The sequence below is a fragment of the Argopecten irradians genome, chromosome 6 (genome assembly GCF_041381155.1).
Source record: "Argopecten irradians isolate NY chromosome 6, Ai_NY, whole genome shotgun sequence".
In the NCBI taxonomy this organism is placed as follows: domain Eukaryota; kingdom Metazoa; phylum Mollusca; class Bivalvia; order Pectinida; family Pectinidae; genus Argopecten; species Argopecten irradians.
The window spans coordinates 47,386,403-47,405,875 of NC_091139.1; the positions used below are offsets into that span (position 1 = coordinate 47,386,403).

A 19,473-nucleotide genomic window follows, 5' to 3' on the forward strand; every position below is an offset into this window, starting at 1 on the left:
CGTGATATCCCCCCATCTCTTGTACAAGAACTGTCCGCGATAAAGATCTCGGCGAAACATGCATCATGTCGATAATAAAACATATTGAGACGTCGAAGTAGCGGAAAAGGTCAGAAAAATGACATCAGTAAATTAAAACTATATATGTGGTTACTCTAAATTTACAAATGGCGTGTGTGTATTTGATCGATGCAGCCGGTGTTAAAGGTACATAGTCCATTGTCTATATCTACAGGGCCTCGCCATGTATTCCATCATGACATCTATTACCAAAATACAATTGAGTTATTACATTTCACGTGAACAACACAAGCATCTCAAATTATATTCCTGCTATTTTGATTGATTTTCAATCATAAAGACATTTGACGGCCATCTTTAAACGTTTTCATCTCCGGTTACACCCGCGCGCCAAGCGCGAATATTTATAGGTGGCTACATTGTAGCTATAGGTCGGGCGGGAAAAGGTTTTTGATCCAGATCCAAGTAAAATAATAAATATTAGCGACTTCCAAAGCTGATCAAGTACTATGTACAATAAATAAGAAAGTTGTAGTAACGTTTGTGTGAAAAGCGATGAAATAATAATGAGTGAGCTGCATACTTGGAACACGAAATCAGACGTAAGGTAGTCGAGTTACCCGTAGAGATATTGTGTGTGTAAACAAAGTGGGGGAACATTCAGACAATGTTACTAGAAACGCAAGGCGTGTGAACAAAGTGGGGGAACACTCGGGCAATGTTACTAGAAACACAAGGCGTGTGAACAAAGTGGGGGAACACTCGGGCAATGTTACTAGAAACACAAGGCGTGTGAACAAAGTGGGGGAACACTCGGGCAATGTTACTAGAAACACAAGGCGTGTGAACAAAGTGGGGGAACAGTCAGGCAATGTTACTAGAAACACAAGGCGTGGAAACAAATTTGGGGGGGGGGGGGGGGCATTCAGGCAATGTTACTAGAAACACGAGGCGTGGAAACAAAGTGGGGGGAACATTCAGGCAATGTTACTAGAAACACGAGGCGTAGTAACAAAGTGGGGGAATATTCAGGCAATGTTACTAGAAACACGTGGCGTGGAAACAAAGTGGGGGGAATATTCAGGCAATGTTACTAGAAACACGTGGCGTGGAAACAAAAGTGGGGGGAACATTCAGGCAATGTTACTCAGCAATGTTACTAGAAACACGAGGCGTGTAGAAACAAAGTGGGGGAACATTCAGGCAATGTTACTAGAAACACGAGGCGTAGTAACAAAGTGGGGGAATAATCAGGCAATGTTACTAGAAACACGAGGCGTAGTAACAAAGTGGGGGAATATTCAGGCAATGTTACTAGAAACACGAGGCGTAGTAACAAAGTGGGGGAATATTCAGGCAATGTTACTAGAAACACGAGGCGTGTAAAAAGTGGGGGAATATTCAGGCAATGTTACTAGAAACACGAGGCGTAGTAACAAAGATGGGGGAACATTCAGGCAATGTTACTAGAAACACGAGGCGTGGAAACAAAATGGGGGAACATTCAGGCAATGTTACTAGAAACACGAGGCGTGGAAACAAAGTGGGGGAACATTCAGGCAATGTTACTAGAAACACGAGGCGTGGAAACAAAATGGGGGAACATTCAGGCAATGTTACTAGAAACACGAGGCGTGGTAACAAAGTGGGGGAACAGTCAGGCAATGTTACTAGAAACACGAGGCGTGTGAACAAAGTGGGGGAACATTCAGGCAATGTTACTAGAAACACGAGGCGTGGAAACAAAGTGGGGGAACATTCAGGCAATGTTACTAGAAACACGAGGCGTGTGAACAAAGTGGGGGAACAGTCAGGCAATGTTACTAGAAACACGAGGCGTGAAACAAAGGGGGGGAACATTCAGGCAATGTTACTAGAAACACGAGGCGTGTGAAACAAAGTGGGGGGAACATTCAGGCAATGTTACTAGAAACACGAGGCGTGGAAACAAAGTGGGGGGAACATTCAGGCAATGTTACTAGAAACACGAGGCGTGGAAACAAATTGGGGGGAACATTCAGGCAATGTTACTAGAAACACGAGGCGTGGAAACAAAGTGGGGGGAACATTCAGGCAATGTTACTAGAAACACGAGGCGTGGTAAACAAAGTGGGGGAACATTCAGGCAATGTTACTAGAAACACGAGGCGTGGAAACAAAGTGGGGGAACATTCAGGCAATGTTACTAGAAACACGAGGCGTGGAAACAAAGTGGGGGAACATTCAGGCAATGTTACTAGAAACACGAGGCGTGAAACAAAGTGGGGGGAACATTCAGGCAATGTTACTAGAAACACGAGGCGTGTGAAACAAAAATGGGGGAACAGTCAGGCAATGTTACTAGAAACACGAGGCGTGGAAACAAAATGGGGGAACAGTCAGGCAATGTTACTAGAAACACGTGGCGTGTGAACAAAGTGGGGGAACAGTCAGGCAATGTTACTAGAAACACGTGGCGTGTGAACAAAGTGGGGGAACATTCAGGCAATGTTACTAGAAACACGAGGCGTGGGGGAACTCACAATGTTACTAGAAAAAGGCGTGGAACAAATGGGGGAACATTCAGGCAATGTTACTAGAAACACGAGGCGTGGAAACAAAGTGGGGGAACATTCAGGCAATGTTACTAGAAACACGAGGCGTGGAAACAAAATGGGGGAACATTCAGGCAATGTTACTAGAAACACGAGGGCGTGGAAACAAAGTGGGGGAACATTCAGGCAATGTTACTAGAAACACGAGGCGTGGAAACAAAGTGGGGGAACATTCAGGCAATGTTACTAGAAACACGAGGCGTGTGAAACAAAGTGGGGGAACAGTCAGGCAATGTTACTAGAAACACGAGGCGTGTGAAACAAAGTGGGGGAACAGTCAGGCAATGTTACTAGAAACACGAGGCGTGGAAACAAAGTGGGGGGAACAGTCAGGCAATGTTACTAGAAACACGTGGCGTGTGTGAAACAAAAGGGGGGAACAGTCAGGCAATGTTACTAGAAACACGAGGCGTGTGAACAAAGTGGGGGGAACATTCAGGCAAATTTACTAGAAATACGAGGCGTGTGGAAACAAAGTGGGGGAACATTCAGGCAATGTTACTAGAAACACGAGGCGTGGAAACAAAGTGGGGGAACAGTCAGGCAATGTTACTAGAAACACGAGGCGTGTGAACAAAGTGGGGGAACAGTCAGGCAATGTTACTAGAAAACACGAACAATGGGGGGCGTGAACAAAGTGGGGGAACATTCAGGCAATGTTACTAGAAAGTACGGGCGTGTGAACAAAGTGGGGGAACAGTCAGGCAATGTTACTAGAAGTACTGGGCGTGTGAACAAAGTGGGGGAACAGTCAGGCAATGTTACTAGAAGTACTGGGCGTGTGAACAAAGTGGGGGAACAGTCAGGCAATGTTACTAGAAGTACTGGGCGTGTGAACAAAGTGGGGGAACAGTCAGGCAATGTTACTAGAAGTACTGGGCGTGTGAACAAAGTGGGGGAACAGTCAGGCAATGTTACTAGAAGTACTGGGCGTGTGAACAAAGTGGGGGAACAGTCAGGCAATGTTACTAGAAGTACTGGGCGTGTGAACAAAGTGGGGGAACAGTCAGGCAATGTTACTAGAAGTACTGGGCGTGTGAACAAAGTGGGGGAACAGTCAGGCAATGTTACTAGAAGTACTGGGCGTGTGAACAAAGTGGGGGAACAGTCAGACAATGTTACTAGAAGTACTGGGCGTGTGAACAAAGTGGGGGAACAGTCAGGCAATGTTACTAGAAGTACTGGGCGTGTGAACAAAGTGGGGGATCAGTCAGGACAATGTTACTAGAAGTACTGGGCGTGTGAACAAAGTGGGGGAACAGTCAGACAATGTTACTAGAAGTACTGGGCGTGTGAACAAAGTGGGGGATCAGTCAGACAATGTTACTAGAAGTACTGGGCGTGTGAACAAAGTGGGGGATCAGTCAGACAATGTTACTAGAAATACTGGGCGTGTGAACAAAGTGGGGGAACAGTCAGACAATGTTACTAGAAGTACTGGGCGTGTGAACAAAGTGGGGGATCAGTCAGACAATGTTACTAGAAGTACTGGCGTGTGAACAAAGTGGGGGAACAGTCAGACAATGTTACTAGAAGTACTGGGCGTGTGAACAAAGTGGGGGAACAGTCAGACAATGTTACTAGAAGTACTGGGGCGTGTGAACAAAGTGGGGGGAACAGTCAGACAATGTTACTAGAAGTACTGGGCGTGTGAACAAAGTGGGGGGAACAGTCAGGCAATGTTACTAGAAGTACTGGGCGTGTGAACAAAGTGGGGGAACAGTCAGACAATGTTACTAGAAGTACTGGGCGTGTGAACAAAGTGGGGGATCAGTCAGACAATGTTACTAGAAGTACTGGCGTGTGAACAAAGTGGGGGAACAGTCAGGCAATGTTACTAGAAGTACTGGGGGTGTGAACAAAGTGGGGGAACAGTCAGACAATGTTACTAGAAGTACTGGGCGTGTGAACAAAGTGGGGGAACAGTCAGGCAATGTTACTAGAAGTACTGGGCGTGTGAACAAAGTGGGGGAACAGTCAGACAATGTTACTAGAAGTACTGGGCGTGTGAACAAAGTGGGGGAACAGTCAGACAATGTTACTAGAAGTACTGGGCGTGTGAACAAAGTGGGGGAACAGTCAGACAATGTTACTAGAAGTACTGGGCGTGTGAACAAAGTGGGGGAACAGTCAGACAATGTTACTAGAAGTACTGGGCGTGTGGCGCAATGTTACTAGAAGACGGGCGTGTGAACAAAGTGGGGGAACAGTCAGACAATGTTACTAGAAGTACTGGGCGTGTGAACAAAGTGGGGGAACAGTCAGACAATGTTACTAGAAGTACTGGGCGTGTGAACAAAGTGGGGGAACAGTCAGACAATGTTACTAGAAGTACTGGGCGTGTGAACAAAGTGGGGGATCAGTCAGACAATGTTACTAGAAGTACTGGGCGTGTGAACAAAGTGGGGGAACAGTCAGACAATGTTACTAGAAGTACTGGGCGTGTGAACAAAGTGGGGGAACAGTCAGACAATGTTACTAGAAGTACTGGGCGTGTGAACAAAGTGGGGGAACAGTCAGACAATGTTACTAGAAGTACTGGGCGTGTGAACAAAGTGGGGGAACAGTCAGACAATGTTACTAGAAGTACTGGGCGTGTGAACAAAGTGGGGGAACAGTCAGACAATGTTACTAGAAGTACTGGGCGTGTGAACAAAGTGGGGGAACAGTCAGACAATGTTACTAGAAGTACTGGGCGTGTGAACAAAGTGGGGGAACAGTCAGGCAATGTTACTAGAAGTACTGGGCGTGTGAACAAAGTGGGGGAACAGTCAGACAATGTTACTAGAAGTACTGGGCGTGTGAACAAAGTGGGGGAACAGTCAGACAATGTTACTAGAAGTACTGGGCGTGTGAACAAAGTGGGGGAACAGTCAGACAATGTTACTAGAAGTACTGGGCGTGTGAACAAAGTGGGGGAACAGTCAGACAATGTTACTAGAAGTACTGGCGTGTGAACAAAGTGGGGGAACAGTCAGGCAATGTTACTAGAAGTACTGGGCGTGTGAACAAAGTGGGGGAACAGTCAGACAATGTTACTAGAAGTACTGGGCGTGTGAACAAAGTGGGGGAACAGTCAGACAATGTTACTAGAAGTACTGGGGGTGTGAACAAAGTGGGGGAACAGTCAGACAATGTTACTAGAAGTACTGGGCGTGTGAACAAAGTGGGGGAACAGTCAGACAATGTTACTAGAAGTACTGGGCGTGTGAACAAAGTGGGGGATCAGTCAGACAATGTTACTAGAAACACGTGGCGTGTGAACAAAGTGGGGGATCAGTCAGGCAATGTTACTAGAAGTACTGGGCGTGTGAACAAAGTGGGGGATCAGTCAGACAATGTTACTAGAAGTACTGGGCGTGTGAACAAAGTGGGGGAACAGTCAGACAATGTTACTAGAAGTACTGGGCGTGTGAACAAAGTGGGGGATCAGTCAGACAATGTTACTAGAAGTACTGGGCGTGTGAACAAAGTGGGGGATCAGTCAGACAATGTTACTAGAAGTACTGGGCGTGTGAACAAAGTGGGGGAACAGTCAGACAATGTTACTAGAAGTACTGGGCGTGTGAACAAAGTGGGGGAACAGTCAGACAATGTTACTAGAAGTACTGGGCGTGTGAACAAAGTGGGGGAACAGTCAGACAATGTTACTAGAAAGTACTGGGCGTGTGAACAAAGTGGGGGAACAGTCAGACAATGTTACTAGAAGTACTGGGCGTGTGAACAAAGTGGGGGGAACAGTCAGACAATGTTACTAGAAGTACTGGGCGTGTGAACAAAGTGGGGGAACAGTCAGACAATGTTACTAGAAGTACTGGGCGTGTGAACAAAGTGGGGGAACAGTCAGACAATGTTACTAGAAGTACTGGGCGTGTGAACAAAGTGGGGGAACAGTCAGACAATGTTACTAGAAACACGTGGCGTGTGAACAAAGTGGGGGAACAGTCAGGCAATGTTACTAGAAGTACTGGGCGTGTGAACAAAGTGGGGGAACAGTCAGACAATGTTACTAGAAGTACTGGGCGTGTGAACAAAGTGGGGGAACAGTCAGACAATGTTACTAGAAGTACTGGGCGTGTGAACAAAGTGGGGGAACAGTCAGACAATGTTACTAGAAGTACTGGCGTGTGAACAAAGTGGGGGATCAGTCAGACAATGTTACTAGAAGTACTGGGCGTGTGAACAAAGTGGGGGATCAGTCAGACAATGTTACTAGAAGTACTGGGCGTGTGAACAAAGTGGGGGAACAGTCAGACAATGTTACTAGACGGGCGTGTGAACAAAGTGGGGACAGTCAGGCAATGTTACGTGTGAACAAAGTGGGGGAACAGTCAGACAATGTTACTAGAAGTACTGGGCGTGTGAACAAAGTGGGGGATCAGTCAGACAATGTTACTAGAAGTACTGGGCGTGTGAACAAAGTGGGGGATCAGTCAGACAATGTTACTAGAAGTACTGGGCGTGTGAACAAAGTGGGGGAACAGTCAGACAATGTTACTAGAAGTACTGGGCGTGTGAACAAAGTGGGGGAACAGTCAGACAATGTTACTAGAAGTACTGGGCGTGTGAACAAAGTGGGGGAACAGTCAGACAATGTTACTAGAAGTACTGGGCGTGTGAACAAAGTGGGGGAACAGTCAGGCAATGTTACTAGAAGTACTGGGCGTGTGAACAAAGTGGGGGATCAGTCAGACAATGTTACTAGAAGTACTGGGCGTGTGAACAAAGTGGGGGAACAGTCAGACAATGTTACTAGAAGTACTGGGCGTGTGAACAAAGTGGGGGAACAGTCAGGCAATGTTACTAGAAGTACTGGGCGTGTGAACAAAGTGGGGGAACAGTCAGACAATGTTACTAGAAGTACTGGGCGTGTGAACAAAGTGGGGGATCAGTCAGACAATGTTACTAGAAGTACTGGGCGTGTGAACAAAGTGGGGGAACAGTCAGACAATGTTACTAGAAGTACTGGGCGTGTGAACAAAGTGGGGGAACAGTCAGACAATGTTACTAGAAGTACTGGGCGTGTGAACAAAGTGGGGGAACAGTCAGACAATGTTACTAGAAGTACTGGGCGTGTGAACAAAGTGGGGGAACAGTCAGACAATGTTACTAGAAGTACTGGGCGTGTGAACAAAGTGGGGGAACAGTCAGTACACGGTGAACAATGTTACTAGAATGTTACTGGGCGTGTGAACAAAGTGGGGGAACAGTCAGACAATGTTACTAGAAGTACTGGGCGTGTGAACAAAGTGGGGGATCAGTCAGACAATGTTACTAGAAGTACTGGGCGTGTGAACAAAGTGGGGGATCAGTCAGACAATGTTACTAGAAGTACTGGGCGTGTGAACAAAGTGGGGGAACAGTCAGACAATGTTACTAGAAGTACTGGGCGTGTGAACAAAGTGGGGGAACAGTCAGACAATGTTACTAGAAGTACTGGGCGTGTGAACAAAGTGGGGGAACAGTCAGACAATGTTACTAGAAGTACTGGGCGTGTGAACAAAGTGGGGGAACAGTCAGACAATGTTACTAGAAGTACTGGGCGTGTGAACAAATGTGGGAACAGTCAGCAATGTTACTAGAAATGGGCGTGTGAACAAAGTGGGGAACAGTCAACAATGTTACTAGAAGTACTGGGCGTGTGAACAAAGTGGGGGAACAGTCAGACAATGTTACTAGAAGTACTGGGCGTGTGAACAAAGTGGGGGATCAGTCAGACAATGTTACTAGAAGTACTGGGCGTGTGAACAAAGTGGGGGATCAGTCAGACAATGTTACTAGAAGTACTGGGCGTGTGAACAAAGTGGGGGAACAGTCAGACAATGTTACTAGAAGTACTGGGCGTGTGAACAAAGTGGGGGAACAGTCAGACAATGTTACTAGAAGTACTGGGCGTGTAAGGTCATCATCTTAATGGCATCATATAAATATCATAATAATATAATAAAGTAAGTCCTTAAATAGTACAAACCTCATCAGATCATTTAAAGCATACACGTATACGTTATACATTGTATCCTAAACGACACAAATAACGATTAATAACATAGCATTTACATACGAAATTAGCGAATCTATAAACAGTATAAAAAGTACTTTATATACAACGTGGATGTGGACTAGCGATATTGGACTAACCGTTCTTTTTCTAAAACCTCCTTGCGAAGCAGTAACCTTACAGTGCTTGCATGACATTTCTTTGCATTATAAAATGCATGTAGTCTCGTAATTGGTTTATTTTATGACCAAAATTGACAGAATGAGTGCAAAACTGAATATAGTTTTAATAGGTGTTGAGAGTTGATAACACGACTCACGCTGCCTTTTACAACTCTTTATAAACTGATATTGGCATCACCCGGTTCCTTGTCCACTTTATAGTTCACCAGCCCCGCCTTTCTAAAGTCATCCGTCATCAACCAAAATACTGTAATAAATCGGAAATTGTTACGACTTTAAGACACAGAAACATTGCTTGTGGATATAGTTTCATCAGAAAGTCTGATTGAAGAAGTCCTGAAATCCTGTTCTATCGATCTATGAACGTAAGAGAGTTTATTGTACTCGCTGAGTCGAGTCGAACATTTTCTTTTTATTGTCTTTATCTGGGTTTTGGACAAGTGACGGTCTGACGTCCCCATCGATATTCTTACCTAGACTGGGTGTGTAGCAATCCGTCGATAGGCGCAGATTGAAGTAGGGCTGCATCAAGCGTAAAGGAGAACTGACAACCATTTGACAATGCTTGGAACGCTTGCTTTGGGAATTTTACGTGAATTGATGCCAAGTTTTTCAAAATGTTCGTCACTTGTCGAGATCAAGCGTTAGATACAGAGAATTGTTTGGCGATTTTACTCACCGTTCCGCGATATCGTATTGATATAAAAAATGCCGTCCTTGTAAAAATATAACGATAAGATGTGCACATACTGTCTTCCAATACAAGTAATAGCCCATATATGTTTCAATACAAGAATCCAATGTGAAATTTATTCTATCAAAAACTGAAGCTGATATAAGGAGATAAATATATCCATGATATTTCGGGTGCACATCACAATGCTAACGTTACAGCAACAGTATGACCAATGATTGTAGTACCAAATGAGCATTATCTTTATAGATATAATACTATTAACTATTGCGTTTTCTATGACACGTTCAATATCATAATAAAAAGTCTATTTAATGAAATAAGAATATAGGGCGTATTTTACAAATAGTTTTAGTTAACCTCCGTGTTGCTGTTAGAAGTGACACACTGTTGCCCTTTTACAGATACCTTTCTATGAGCCTGTCTGTTAGTGATGGACCTTGTTACTATAGTACATGTAGATACAGGACGTACAAGCATTGGGGACCTCGTTATCGACACTTGACAAAATACACTTGTTAAAATCCTACCGACGTATTTCATTCCAATTAAAACGTGTCGGAGATACTCTTACATTACAGATAACCTCAGTAAGTGGAGTTTCTGGGCGAAAACTTCACGCGTTATATTCAAACTCCGATTGTTGTTTTACTGTAAAATTGGTCAAACCGATCAAGGTACGTACACGATAGCGGAGAATAATTGTATGTATTCGTGCGGAACTATTGCAATGTTCTGTCGGTGCTGCTCCAAGGATGACGAATCCTTCGTTGGTTTTAATCACCACATTTCCTCGGACGAACCAAGCACGTTGTCATTGCCATTAGGTGTAAGACGACTCCTTGTCGATGATGGATCTGCTAGTCTAACGAAAGGAACGCAACGCCATGATCGAACACGTGATCACAGATTTTCTAATCAACAACGAGGTAACGGATCCGGATATTGCTGCCGCTCTGCCAACACACACGATTACGGATTGAACAGCTTACTCACTTTTCCTATCTCTCAATTCTTTGATAACCGTAGAGGATGTCTATAAATTGACCTGGAGACACAAAAACACTTGAGATATGTTTCTTTCTGTCGTTGAAGCAGTATTCTAGAAAACGGAAACGATTATTTTGGCAAGATCTATCAAATAAATGACCCGCCATCTAACAATATATGTTTGCTGTGAACAATGACCGAAAATATTGTAACAAATGGAATTCTCACATTTGTTTGACATATTGTCTGTTAAGGGCATATCTAGCACGGTTGCTTTGTATCAAGATTTAAGTTATCATTAAATTACCCAACTCAATGGTGATTTTGGCAAACGTAAGGCACAAGACGTTTAAGTTATTAAAAAGAATAAATATTTGTGGAAACAGTTCCGAAATGTTAATTCCATTGCTGGCTGCTGACAGACCTTTGGTCTGATCGTGTGTAGAAGTCAGGGGGTGCCAGCACGAGATGGCACTATATTGTCCAACGTATGTTTTAAGTACTTATCTATTATTCATGACCAACGCTACGAGACATTTTCCTGTAGGGGTACTGTCAAAATTAACGGCAGCTTCAATTTCTCCAGGGAACTAAAATTAGATTCTTCCTGTGTCGGACCGTATAGGATTTTTATTTTTAGCGACGTTTAAATTTATATTTTAACTACCAATCGCCGTACAATCTGTGAAGAACAATACTGGCGCTTGCTCCTTAATCAGAGTTTAACTGTGGAAGGTGGCTAATTTAGTACAACACGCAAAACCTGTTATGTCGGTATACATATAAATGTGGATTGTGTTCCTATTCTCTCCATAAGTCAAAGCCTATAGACTCGCGTCCGTGACCAGGCAACTTTATCCCCTAGTACCACGGACAATGCTAACTTGTCTCCTGTGCATTTGGCATTACTACAGTACAACTGACAAAATTGACTAGAATCAGTCCAGAGATATTCTATGGACAATTAACAATGATTAATAGAAAAGAATTCATCTAAGGCGACTGTTGAACTTGTCAAGGAATAAAATGAGCACAAACCCAAATACGATCAATGTTGATATTTACACGTATTTAGGTTACATGTACCTGAGAAAAGTGACATATTCTAATCGTATTTTGTCTTTTGTGTCATCCTTCGTACATGTACGTCCGTAAATATTTTCAATTTCCTTCTCCAAAAACTATTGAAGCAAATTAATTGAAAGAGAGCTGTATTTCATGTTCAAAAGATTTTTTCCAAATTTCCAGACAATAGCATCCAATACTATGTTCTTTTCACAGATCGAAAGGTGTTGCAGTTTCTTTACAAATTGTGAAGTTCATGGCTCCAGTGTCACTTCGGCTTGGATTTGTTAGTTTTCCGAATAAAATTTATTTACCAACTCTTTCTATGATTTTACAGTCGATTGTATCTATCACAAAATGATACTGTAAAGTTGGTATGGTTTAGCAGATAGCACAAATTCCATTTAAAGAAGTAGTGCATTTGAATCTGCTCATACATTGTATTTGTGTCACTTATGATCACTGTACCTTATATATTTGATATGTTAATGACATGCTTAGCGCTAAAGTCATGATGCGAAAAACATAGTCCGCTAAACCTACCTATATTATTAGGTTTTTAAAAAAAATTTGCCTAACATATATTAGGCAAAATTGTTGTTAAAAAAGCCTATATATATAGGCAGGTTTAGCGGACTACGAAAAACACAAAAGTAAGTTCACCGCTAAAATGTCATGTTTACACTATCATAGCTCTCAGAAATGGATTAGATTTTATAATTATATAACAAATAAAATGGACCGTAGCATTTGGTCTTAATTGTATTATAACAACATGTTATTTCATAAAAAATGTATGCCATCCTTTTAGTTGAAAATAAGACGGACAAACTGCAACGGTTTCGATTTATTCTTATAATAGTTAACATGATATTGAGGTGTTTGATTTATATTTCACAGGTTCTAGGATCTGGTGTTCTAGCTGTTGGAGTATGGCTGCTTGTGAAAGACTACAACTCTCGAGAGATCTCGGCAATTGTGGGATCTCGTCTATTCGAATATTTAACCTACGGTTTGACTGCAGGTGGCGGTGCCGTTGCCATTCTTGCCTTTTGTGGTTGCTGCGGGACCATGCGCCAAGATAAATTCGTCTTAGGCTTTGTAAGAATATTGTCTTGAATTAAAATTCCTGTAATATCTATATATGACAGTTGGTATAAAATTATTTAAGTAAAATTCAATATTATGTTGTAAAATGGATTTTCTGGCGTAAATATTGCCCATTGTAAAAACTATCCAATCAAACGAACTCCACACTATATTTCCAATTTTACCATATGATGCATGATTAAATATGACAGTTGATAATATTATATTTGCCATGTTTTACAGTATGGTTCCGAGTTGTTATTATTATATTTGCCATGTTTTTACAGTATGGTTCCGAGTTGTTATTATTATATTTGCTATATTTTTACAGTATGGTTCCGAGTTGTTATTATTATATTTGCCATGTTTTTACAGTATGGTTCCGAGTTGTTATTATTATATTTGCCATGTTTTTACAGTATGGTTCCGTTCTCACTATTGTGATATTGATGCTGTTCACCGGATTTGCGCTGGGGATAATGTTCAGATCGGAGGTAATTGTTTGCTAATTATTATTGTCTAGGTAATAAACATTTATGTTAATTTTGAGGGCTAATAACTGTGATAATGGTCCTGATTGAGGGCTTGCAAGGTTCTACGAGCCTGGCCAGTACGGAAATCGATGGAGAGATTTACTTGTAGGCGTCGTTAGGGAAATTACGGGGGCTTGTTACAGACTTCATTACATACAATGTACACATGCAAAAATAATAATCCATCATTCCTATAAACAAACTGCTCATCGACTGATTTCTCTCTGTCTTGATAGAAGATGCTTGTTTGATTACGTTCAATAATTCTACGAAACTACATTATTAATAATAATGGAACTCCATGTTTGCATAGTTTTAATTTTATGATAAATAAGACCCCCTGTGATTGTAGCCATTTTCTAAAAGACGGATTGTTTAGAGACAGCTTTGCATATAAAATGCCTTATCTGGGTAGCGTCTGAACAGCATGCATGGGGACATTATGTCTACATCCTTATATTTTCGTACTTACGTGTTTGTTTTATTATTTCATTTTTAATGTGTATCATAAAAACAAATACTTAAGAAGTAAACACAGTGTTGTCCTTGCCATTAATAAATTGTTTAAGGAAATGAGGATAAAACACAACAACAGGACACAGAATAAGCATTCTAATTCAAAATGTATCCACTATAATATAACACCGATTTGTTTGTATGTTATATAGAATATGTCCGTTGATCACCAGTCCGCTATGTGAGTGACTACGTATCGGTATAACGGAAATAGTTCCCGAACAGAGTTGGGGATATTGGCAGCATATTGTCAATAAGGTTTCAATTGAACCTTCAATATTCCCCACTGCATCAAACTCATACTTTAGCTGCTCCAATCAACCTTGTGAGCTGTCGTATGCCAGCGAACTTGTTTCAAGCCAAACGCTGCGTACTTCATTGGACACATCAGGCTTCCTGTGTGAGCTTTACTGTCCCCTTCAACGACTCCATTGTGTGGTCGACCGGCGTGCTGTATTCACGTACGAATTTAATTAGGAGCACATTGCCGACTTTTAATCTTAGGCCTCCTTCACGCAATAAATAAATTCGTACATTTCCCTTTTATTTGTTCTTTTTTAAGTTACAAGAGGATCTTACAGAACATTTCAAGACATCGATTATCAAACACTACGGAGTTGACGTGGAACGAAATTCCTTTAACCGACTGGTAACAGACGCCTGGGACGCGATGCAGAGAACGGTGAGATCAAATTAATTAATGAAACAGTCTTTCAATTCGCAATATTTCCGTATCATTAAGAACGATATTAAATTGAGTACACATAATAATGGATATAGGATCATCTAAGTTTGATATCCGGTGCAATAGCACAACCTGCAAAACCCTTGTATGGGCTTTTTGGTTACTGTTGAGTACATAAAATGTTACTATATTATCTAATGAGGGATATAATACTGTAGTTCAAAAGTAATTAGTACATATGATGTCATCTCCAAATAGTTGGCCTGCTACATTGTGCTTCCTGACCACACTGAAGTATACTGCCAGTCCCCTCGTGGCACCTTATCATGGTTATACTGTAACCGAGTCTTTGTCCTTAATGGTAAACATTGTATTACGTCTTGACAAGGTATCAGATCCCAAAGCTTGTATCAATCAGTCGAACTCTCATCAAAATGCAAGAGCGAGGAATTGTTAAGGGAGACATTGAAACAATAACAGTACAGAGCGATAGAAAGTTGGGAAACCGTTTTCTGACTACCAAAACTAACAATTACTGAGAACTAATATCCAATATTCACTAAGATATGGCGAATTGAAGACAACAACGTTTGTAAAAGTGTAATTCATAGACTATTTTAGTATTACCAGTTTTTGATGTGGTAGAATTGAAGACAAATAGACTCTTAGAAGGGAGGAAGGGTACAGACTATTCCACCATCAGGTTGATCCATGTAGGCTTTCCTCAAAGGTATCCTCCGATTAGAGACACACAGTAAGAGTTACATAAAGGTCACCACACTAATACGATTGCTGGAAAAGCAATTGTATTAATTACGAGATTTGAATCCGATTATGGAGAAGATTGCTATAAATTTTCAGTGTAAAAAAGGTAGCGTGTTAAGGGTATACTAGTCACTTACGTAATGCAATCTACTTATTGAATTTAAAGTTTAATGTCTTGCAATTTGTTCGTCTCTTAGGGTCTTCATGTTTATTTAACTTGAAGTGATCGTTCTGTTATTATTTCCTTAGTGCGTCCCCTTGGTACCTAGCCCAAATTTTCCCTAGTATTTCTATATTATTATATCCTACCTATAGATTTACCCTCGCAATGCTATAGTTCACATAGTTAGTTCCACTTGTCTGTTTGAGGGAGTGCACATTGAACAAGAGATTGGCACTTCAACGCTTAATCAAGGAATAAGCGGCAGTTTATCTGCCAATTTAGTAATGTGTTTTGCCAGGGGAAAGGTGGGGCCTACAGCCAGACATCTAAGCGCCGTACCATCGTTGTTTTTAAAACAGTAACTTAAAACTGTGATATTGTAACATTACTATTACTTAATCTTCATTGGCCTGACTAACCCTTCGCTGTGATATTGTAGCATTACTATTACTTAATCTCCATTGGTCTGACTAACCCTTCGCTGTGATATTGTAACATTACTATTACTTAATCTCCATTGGCCTGACTAACCCTTCGCTGTGATATTGTAACATTACTATTACTATCTCCATTGGCCTGACTAACCCTTCGCTGTGATATTGTAACATTACTATTACTTATCTCCATTGGCCTGACTAACCCTTCGCTGTGATATTGTAACATTACTATTACATAATCTCCATTGGCCTGACTAACCCTTCGCTGTGATATTGTAACATTACTATTACATAATCTCCATTGGCCTGACTAACCCTTCGCTGTGATATTGTAACATTTCTATCTCCATTGGCCTGACTAACCCTTCGTTGTGATATTGTAACATTACTATCTCCATTGGCCTGACTAACCCTTCGCGGTGACATTGTAACATTACTATCTCCATTGACCTGACTAACCCTTCGCTGTGATATTGTAACATTACTATCTCCATTGGTCTGACTAACCCTTCGCTGTGATATTGTAACATTACTATCTCCATTGGTCTGACTAGTCCTTCGCTGTGATATTGTAACATTACTATTACTTAATCTCCATTGGTCCGACTAACCCTTCGCTGTGATATTGTAACATTACTATTACTTAATCTCCATTGGCCTGACTAACCCTTCGCTGTGATATTGTAACATTGCTATTACTTAATCTCCATTGGCCTGACTAACCCTTCGCTGTGATATTGTAGCATTACTATTACTTAATCTCCATTGGCCTGACTAACCCTTCGCTGTGATATTGTAACATTACTATTACATAATCTCCATTGGCCTGACTAACCCTTCGCTGTGATATTGTAACATTACTATCTCCATTGGCCTGACTAACCCTTCGCTGTGATATTGTAACATTACTATTACTTTATCTCCATTGGCCTGACTAACCCTTCTCTGTGATATTGTAACATTACTATTACTTAATCTCCATTGGTCTGACTAACCCTTCGCTGTGATATTGTAACATTACTATTACTTAATCTCCATTGGCCTGACTAACCCTTCGCTGTGATATTGTAACATTACTATTACTTAATCTCCATTGGCCTGACTAACCCTTCGCTGTGATATTGTAACATTACTATTACTTAATCTCCATTGGTCTGACTAACCCTTCGCTGTGATATTGTAACATTACTATTACTTAATCTCCATTGGCCTGACTAACCCTTCGCTGTGATATTGTAACATTACTATTACTTAATCTCCATTGGCCTGACTAACCCTTCGCTGTGATATTGTAACATTACTATTACTTAATCTCCATTGGCCTGACTAACCCTTCGCTGTGATATTGTAACATTACTATTACTTTATCTCCATTGGCCTGACTAACCCTTCGCTGTATTACAAGTATGAATTATGCGGTGTTATATCAATTTAGTCCAAACAAATTCATTTCTTATTTTTACTAATTCAGTTCCAATGCTGCGGAGCCGTTGGAGATGAAGATTCGCTCTTTAGCTGGGCTATTTTCAAACTACACAGTGACTGGTATGCAGTAGAAATGCGGGACAAACGTAAGTTGCTTAATGATCTGTACAACGTTCTTACTAGCGTTTGAAAAATTGTCTTTGATGCAATATACAGTTGTATAAAGTTGATCACGAGTATAAAGGTAGTAAGGAGTGCGGTATATTTCTGACCAACCTCACCTGTGTTAACGTTTTATCCTACGTCCTCACCACGATCTAAAATAGCAACAAGTGAAAGTTAGATATGTATTTAAATCTCCAACAATATAATTACAATATAATGTATACGTTATGTTTTTTATACATAAATTTTAAAAATTTCTTTTTTTTATAACTAACCTATTGAACCTAACATAATGATATCTATAATACGATACTGATATGTCCACAGGATTCCATCACGGCGTTCACTCCCGTCCTCTGATGTATATATGGTGTTGGTATGATTAGTATTAGGTTACCCCTTGTGAAGACATTACATAGCTGCTAAGACCAGGTGATGGGTACTCTTTAGAGTAGCTCGATTGATCATATAGCATTATAACATCCGACATGTATGTATAGTGATGATAGGCTATAGATAAGGTCAAACTTCCCCAATGTAGTGTGGTCGATGGTCTCTTTAAATAATGCAACGCATCTTGTCTTATCGGGAAAATCCAGATTCCATGTTGTTGTGTCCTGATACAACCTTCATCCCGTGGCAGCAGTATAGTTATGTATAATTGATATAAGGCGATGGGGGAAGTATTAGCGAGAACATGGCGTTCTATGAGAAGTTTTTGTCTTTGGTATTAATTGATTCCGCCCCTATGTAAGGGTACGACACTGCAATACGACTTGTAGCTCTTTTGATTATTGGCCAGTTCCTTAATCTGAAATTGATCTCTAAAGAACATGCGGGTCACTTAGATGGTAGAGATAAAGACAGAAATAGACAGTTACAACACCTTTGGTTATGATAGTTGTGGATCCCTGTATCATTTTGGGAATAAAATCAATACATATTCCCACGGTATCGTACAATTATTGTTGAGTTTCGATGTATCCCGTAATAAAAACACGTTTGTTGATGAATTCCTGTAAACTGGGGTCCACTATAGACTATGTTGCAAGTAGCGTTTTTCTCAGCGAACATGAATAAAATGTCGCCATCCTGGACACACGTGTGAACAGAATAATGGCGAGTCCATTAGAAGCTGCCATGTTGTATCAGTGAAGAAATTTGGTGAATATGTATTCTGACAGTATGACGAGGGAACAGTTGGAGGAGTATACACTTATGGAGAGTAAAATAATATCATTATTTACAGAAGTGTGGTGTGAATCAGTGAGATGTTGTGTGGTGTGAATCAGTGAGATATTGTGTGGTGTGAATCAGTGAGATGTTGTGTGGTGTGAATAAGTGAGATGTTGTGCGGTGTGAATCAGTGAGATGTTGTGTGGTGTGAATCAGTGAGATGTTGTGCGGTGTGAATCAGTGATATTTTGTGTGGTGTGAATCAGTGAAATGTTGTGTGGTGTGAATAAGTGAGATGTTGTGTGGTGTGAATAAGTGAGATGTTGTGTGGTGTGAATAAGTGAGATGTTGTGTGGTGTGAATCAGTGAGATGTTGTGTGGTGTGAATCAGTGAGATGTTGTGTGGTGTGACTCAGTGAGATGATGTGTGGTGTGAATCAGTGAGATGTTGTGTGGTGTGAATAAGTGGGGATGTTGTGTGGTGTGAATCAGTGAGATGTTGTGTGGTGTGAATCAGTGAGATGTTGTGTGGTGTGAATCAGTGAGATGTGTGGTGTGAATTAGTGAGATGTTGTGTGGTGCTACTCAGTGAGATGTGTGGTGTGAATCAGTGAGATGTTGTGTGGTGTGAATCAGTGAGATGTGGTGTGGTGTGAATCAGTGAGATGTTGTGTGGTGTGAATAAGTGAGATGTTGTGCGGTGTGAATCAGTGAGATGTTGTGTGGTGTGAATCAGTGAGATGTTGTGCGGTGTGAATCAGTGATATTTTGTGTGGTGTGAATCAGTGAAATGTTGTGTGGTGTGAATCAGTGAGATGTTGTGTAGTGTGAATCAGTGAGATGTGTGGTGTGACTCAGTGAGATGATGTGTGGTGTGAATCAGTGAGATGTTGTGTGGTGTGAATAAGTGGGGATGTTGTGTGGTGTGAATCAGTGAGATGTTGTGTGGTGTGAATCAGTGAGATGTTGTGTGGT

General features: G+C 41.2%; 1 protein-coding gene across 2 annotated transcripts in view; it reads left to right on the forward strand.

Moving 5' to 3' along the window:
* Positions 1-19,473, forward strand: part of LOC138326092 (tetraspanin-18B-like) — a 70,305-nt gene that overhangs the window by 40,843 nt on the left and 9,989 nt on the right. For both annotated transcript variants that reach the window (XM_069272232.1, XM_069272233.1), the window contains 4 exons: positions 12,445-12,645; positions 13,053-13,127; positions 14,245-14,364; positions 17,204-17,303. In XM_069272232.1, the coding sequence (XP_069128333.1) occupies positions 12,445-12,645; positions 13,053-13,127; positions 14,245-14,364; positions 17,204-17,303 (496 nt within the window). The remainder of the gene's footprint in view (positions 1-12,444; positions 12,646-13,052; positions 13,128-14,244; positions 14,365-17,203; positions 17,304-19,473) is intronic.